Raw genomic sequence first — 6,000 nt, forward strand, 5'->3', positions numbered from 1 at the left:
CTTGTGATCTATCACTCCATTCATATTTTTTGGATTTGCATATACAGGGTGACTCAAAAAAATTAATGAATGCGTAAATATATTTTATTGATTTAATCAGGAACTACAAAACCGAATGCTCTGAAATCTTGCAGATATTTTAAGGTCATAAAGAGCATAATAAATGTTTAGTCAAAATATATTTGCTTATCCCCTCCAAAAACTTGATGACTTCAGCTCCAAAGTTTGCCGAATAAATCATATCTAAAATGTACAAAATATGGTCAGTCTCTTCTTGTGATTTATCATTCCATTCAAATTTTTTCGATTTGCATATACAGGGCGACTCAAAAAAATTAATGAATGCGTAAATTTATTTTATTGATTTACTCAGGAACTACAAAACCGAATGCTTTGAAATCTTGAAGATGTTTTAAAGTTATCATAAGCATGGTAAGTTTTTGATCAAAATGTATTTACTCATCCTTCCTAAAAAATTTATGACGTCACCACAAAATTTTGCTGAATAAATCCTATCTAAAATGTACAAAATATGATGAATCTCTTCTTGTGATTTATCATTCCATTCATATTTTTTGGATTTGCATATACAGGGTGACCCAAAAAAATTAATGAATGCGTAAATGTATTTTATTAATTTAATCAGGAACTACAGAACCGAATGTTTTGAAATGTTGCAGATGTTTTAAGGTTATAAAGAGCATAATAAATTTTTAGTCAAAATATATTTGGTTATCTTCTCCAAAAAACTGATGACGTCGGCTCAAAAGTTTGCCGAATAAATCCTATCTAGAATATACAAAATGCGATGAGTCTCTTCTTGTAATTTATCATTCCAGTCATATTTTTTGAATTTGCATATACTGGGTGACTCAAAAAAATAATGAATGCGTAAATTTATTTTACTGGTTTACTCAGGAACTACAAAATCGAATGCTTTGAAATCTACTGCGAAAAAAAAAACATAATAGGCATGCAGTCGTCACGTTTCCGACAGCGAGGGAAGTACTGTCTAAACTCTTTAGACCAATTTTTTTTTTATGTAAAACCTTCTCGGGGGTCCCAACTGACTTTTTTAAAAATGTGAAACCTTCTCGGGGGTTTCAATTGTCTTTTTAAATAATACAAAACCTTCTCGGAAACGCCAAATGGTTTTTTTAGAATCTGAAACCTTCTCGGGGGTCCTAACTGTCTTAAAACCTTCTCAGGGGCCAAAAATATCTTTTGTTAATGTGAAACCTTCTCGAAGGTCCCAACTGGCTTTTCTGAAAATGTAAAACCTTCTCCAGGGCGCCAAACATCTATCTTAAAAATGTGAAACCTTCCCGATGGTTCCAACTGTTTTTTTAATGTAAAACCTTCTCGGGGGTCCCAACTGACTTTTTTAAAAATGTGAAACCTTCTCGGGGTTTTCAATTGTCTTTTTAAATAATACAAAACCTTCTCGGGAGACCCAAATGTCTTTTTAAGAATGTGAAACCTTCTCGATGGTTCCAACTGTTTTTTTTTTTATGTAAAACCTTCTCGGGGGTCCCAACTGACTTTTTTAAAAATGTGAAACCTTCTCGGGGGTTTCAATTGTCTTTTTAAATAATACAAAACCTTCTCGGAAACGCCAAATGGTTTTTTTAGAATCTGAAACCTTCTCGGGGGTCCTAACTGTCTTAAAACCTTCTCAGGGGCCAAAAATATCTTTTGTTAATGTGAAACCTTCTCGAAGGTCCCAACTGGCTTTTCTGAAAATGTAAAACCTTCTCCAGGGCGCCAAACGTCTATCTTAAAAATGTGAAACCTTCCCGATGGTTCCAACTGTTTTTTTAATGTAAAACCTTCTCGGGGGTCCCAACTGACTTTTTTAAAAATGTGAAACCTTCTCGGGAGAACCAAATGTATTTTATTAAAAATGTGAAACCTTCTCGGGGGTTTCAATTGTCTTTTTAAAAAATACAAAACCTTCTCGGAAGCGCCAAATGGTTTATTTAGAATCTGAAACCTTCTCGGGGGTCCCAACTGTCTTAAAACCTTCTCAGGGGCCCCAAATAACTTTTTTTAATGTGAAACCTTCTCGAAGGTCCCAACTCGCTTTTCTGAAAATGTAATAAAACCTTCTCGAGGGCGACAAATGTCTTTTTTAAAAATGTGAAACCTTCTCGGGGGTCCCAAATATCTTTTTAACATTATGAAACCTTCTCAGGGGTCCCAATTATCTTTTTTCAGGAATGTGAAACCTTCTCGAGGGTCACAAATGTCTTTTTTTAAGAATATGAAGTCTTCTGGGGGTACCAACTGTCTTTTTTAAAGAAGGCGAAACTTTCTCGAGGCCCCAAGTGTCTTTTTTTAAGATTATTAAACCTTCTCGAGGACCCCAAATGTCTTTTTAAGAATGTGAAACCTTCTCGATGGTTCCAACTGTTTTTTTTTTTTAATGTAAAACCTTCTCGGGGGTCCCAACTGGCTTTTTTAAAAATGTAAAACCTTCTCGGGAGACCCAAATGTATTTTATTAAAAATGTGAAACCTTCTCGGGGGTTTCAATCGTCTTTTTAAAAAATACAAAACCTTGTCAGAAGCGCCAAATGCTTTTTTTAGAATCTGAAACCTTCTCGGGGGTCCCAACTGTCTTAAAACCTTCTCAGGGACCCCAAATATCTTTTTTTAATGTGAAACCTCGAAGGTTCCAACTGACTTTTCTGAAAATGTAAAACCTTCTCGAGGGCGCCAAATGTCTTTTTTAAAAATGTGAAACGTTCTCGGAAGTCTTAAATATCTTTTTTAAGATTATGAAACCTTCTCAGGGGTCCCAATTATATTTTTTCAGGAATGTGAAACCTTCTCGAGGGTCACAAATGTCTTTTTTTTAAGAATATGAAATCTTCTGGGGGTACCAACTGTCTTTTTTAAAGAAGGCGAAACTTTCTGGAAGCCCCAAGTGTCCTTTTTTAAGATTATTAAACCTTCTCGGGGGCCCCAAATGTCTTTTTAAGAATGTGAAACCTCCTCGATGGTTGCAACTGTTTTTTTTTTTTTAATGTAAAACCTTCTCGGAGGTCCCAACTCACTTTTTTAAAAATGTAAAACCTTCTCGGGAGTTCCAATTGTCTTTAAAAAATACAAAACCTTCTCGGGGCCGCCAAATGGTTTTTTTAGAATCTGAAACCTTCTCGGGGGTCCCAATTGTCTTTTTAAAAATGTAAAACCTTCTCAGGAGCCCCAAATGTCTTTTTTTAAAAATGTGAAACCTTCTCGGGGGTCCCAACTGTCTTTTTCTTAAATATGAAACCTTCTGGGGGTCCCAAATATCTTTTTTAAGATTGTGAAACCTTCTCAGGGGTCCCAGCTATCTTTTTCAAGAATGTGAAACCTTCTCGGGGGTCACAAATGTCCTTTTTTAAGAATGTGAAACCTTGAAGAGAGAGAGAGAGAAAATCCACGATAATTGCTTGGTTTAAAAAAAACATTTGTTAAGCAGTAGTGACTTTGACAATTATTTTATTCCACAACCAATAACATTCTTTTAACTTGCCTTCCATGTCCTGACCTAGCCTAATCTGACTTGATGTGACCTACCCTTATTTGACCTGACCTGATCTTCCATAATCTGACCTAACCTAGCCCAGTCTTACTGATCTAGTATTCTGGCCTAACTTGCCATGTCTTGGTCTGGCCTACCCTGACTTGGTCTGACCTACCCTGACTTGACCTGACCGAGATGGTCCAACCTAACTTGACTTGACCTGACGCAATATTAAAAGAACGATTAGGCGCGAATTTTAAATTCAACTCTGACCATAAATAAGAATTTGACACCCAAAAACACACTGTTTTCTGGGTGTCCCACTTCTTGGAATCACCACATCCTCTCCTCTTTCCAGGAACCATCCGCATGAACTACATGACTCGCCCCAGCCCCACGTCTTCGACCAACACCTGCTACTCCAACCTCCCGGACGAGATGGGTTACCACCGCGGCCTCGACTCGCGCCGCTGGAAAGGAGACGACCTGCGTTCGGTTTCCTGACAAAAGCAGCTCGGCGGCCAGTCGGAGGACAAGCCCGACAAGAACTCCGTGCGCCAGCGCCGCACCTGGATCTAGTGCCACACCTCGCGGTCCAGCCGGCGCCTGCCGTGGACGCGCGAGGAAACAGTACACGAGGTAGACAAAGATTTAGTCGAGACGAGGATGTAGAAGGCAACCTGGCTGTGAAGAGGAGGCAAGGATGGATATACTCACAGGGTACTTTTCTTTTTGTGTTTGACTTGTATGTACCTTAACTACAACATATCCGATGGCTCTAATAAACAAGTAATACTGGGTAAATGTAAGTGTCGTTTTCATGTGTACATTCTGTTAGTTTTACAAGTTTAGGAAAATGTTAGCGCTAAGGACAAAATTTTTAAAAGACGATTCCTTCTAGGTGGCTAATCTGTCGGGAAAACACAAACGCTTTGAAGTTTAAGCCATTTAACAATTGAAGCTTTAAATGTTACTTCTTGTTCCTTTTATTGCCACTACTGTTGCGGTTTCAGACGTTATAGTTTTATATGTACCTTCTACTACAGGAAAGAATTAATAAGCGGACGACACTATGTGACCAAATATGTGATAAATTAAATGACTTCAAAAGTATATAGGAGGCGGCGATGCTGCTAAGACATATATTTTCCTTCCTTGTATATATCAAGTATTTTCCTCATGCTGCAAGACGATGCTATCAAAATCCAAAAATAATAATAATAAACACATGTAGTCAAGTCTTCCTGATCTTAGTTCACAAAATCTTCAAGCGACTGCTTACGTCATAGCATTCTCGTGGAGGATGAGGCAAACCACATAATGTAAATTGTTCGTTTAGTGTTGTATACCATGTAGCTAAAAATACACAACTATGCGTAGAATGTACCAAAGTATCAAAATAAATGCACATTAATGTATCTATTTAACACTTTATTTACTCCTCCTACAACTTTCCATATAAACAGTCTGCGAAATTTACTCTAAAGTTGGCTATTTTTGAAATCTCCTGTTGTAACAATCCATGCAAACTCAGTCCATCGTGTTTGTACACCCAACAATTATCTTTCACGACAAAATCGTACCTCTTTGGTCCAGAAATAGGAGAACTCAACCATATTTGCCTATTCGGGGTTTGTCTATTGATCACGTAAGTCCCATGCCGTGGCCCCAAATTAACAGTCAAAACTCCATCCTAAAAGCAACAGTTTATAAGTTAATAAACAAAACATAACCCCACTTTTCATCAAATGACACTAATGACACTGACGTTTCACACGGGATTTACGTGACGTCACTTGACAAACAAGCATGCCAACTGCACAGCGAACCTCACGATCGTCGCAAATCAAAAACTTTATGTAGCATTGAACTGGGTTTCTACTTACACTGTATGAAACATCCCCCGACTTGAAACTATCATCTTCCTCTACAATTTGTTCAAAATATTCCGTCAAAGACTCCAACGTTTCGTCGCACGCTTTTTCGAACGTTAAAGCATCCACTAAATCACCAGAAGTTGAAAACCTTGTCACACATAGACATAACCTAGAAAGTTCAATCGGCCTGGACACACACAGATTTCTGGTCCTAAACAAAGTTTGCGCACCAACACTATTAAAATAGGTAAAATTTCGGCGGTTAATTCTAGCGCTTAGATTACGAACACAAACAAAACTTCGCAAAACCCTTGTCATTTTGGGGTTGGAAATTTTTAGGTTATGTCACTTGGTGTGCAGGCAACCAACAATACACGTACTAGGACTTGCTTTATTTTCGCAGCGTGACCTTTCACTAATTGAAATCATGTTATTTGTAGCTATGTTTGATACGAACTCTAATAAAGTGTTATTTTTAATTTTCGTTGTATTTGTGTGCACCAAGATTTTGGATTGTAGTTGGCCACATCTACTCACTGTGGTTGGTACAATCGCACGCCAATGTTTTGAGCCTATGGGCGGATCATTTTTGCCGGTCGTCACCGAAGGA

At 37.8% G+C, this 6,000-nt stretch overlaps 2 protein-coding genes across 3 annotated transcripts in view; one reads left to right on the plus strand and one right to left on the minus strand.

The window, feature by feature from the left end:
• Positions 1-4,931, plus strand: part of LOC135125237 (tachykinin-like peptides receptor 99D) — a 273,845-nt gene extending 268,914 nt beyond the window's left edge. Inside the window, exon 10 of one of the 2 annotated variants that reach the window (XM_064050670.1) lies at positions 3,872-4,931. In XM_064050670.1, the coding sequence (XP_063906740.1) occupies positions 3,872-4,017 (146 nt within the window). In that variant the 3' untranslated portion in view covers positions 4,018-4,931. The remainder of the gene's footprint in view (positions 1-3,871) is intronic. The other variant, XM_064050671.1, reaches the window with a different exon arrangement.
• LOC135125253 (frataxin homolog, mitochondrial-like) lies at positions 4,924-6,000 on the minus strand. The gene is made up of 2 exons (XM_064050694.1): positions 5,400-6,000; positions 4,924-5,206 (listed from the first exon to the last, which is right to left on the minus strand). The coding sequence occupies exons 1-2, from the start codon at positions 5,706-5,708 to the stop codon at positions 4,958-4,960; spliced, it is 558 nt and encodes a 185-aa protein (XP_063906764.1). The 5' UTR covers positions 5,709-6,000; the 3' UTR covers positions 4,924-4,957.

The sequence above is a fragment of the Zophobas morio genome, unplaced genomic scaffold (assembly GCF_036711695.1).
Source record: "Zophobas morio isolate AGI-343-1 ecotype UQ-CSIRO unplaced genomic scaffold, CSIRO_AGI_Zmor_V1 ptg000008l, whole genome shotgun sequence".
NCBI classification, from domain to species: domain Eukaryota; kingdom Metazoa; phylum Arthropoda; class Insecta; order Coleoptera; family Tenebrionidae; genus Zophobas; species Zophobas morio.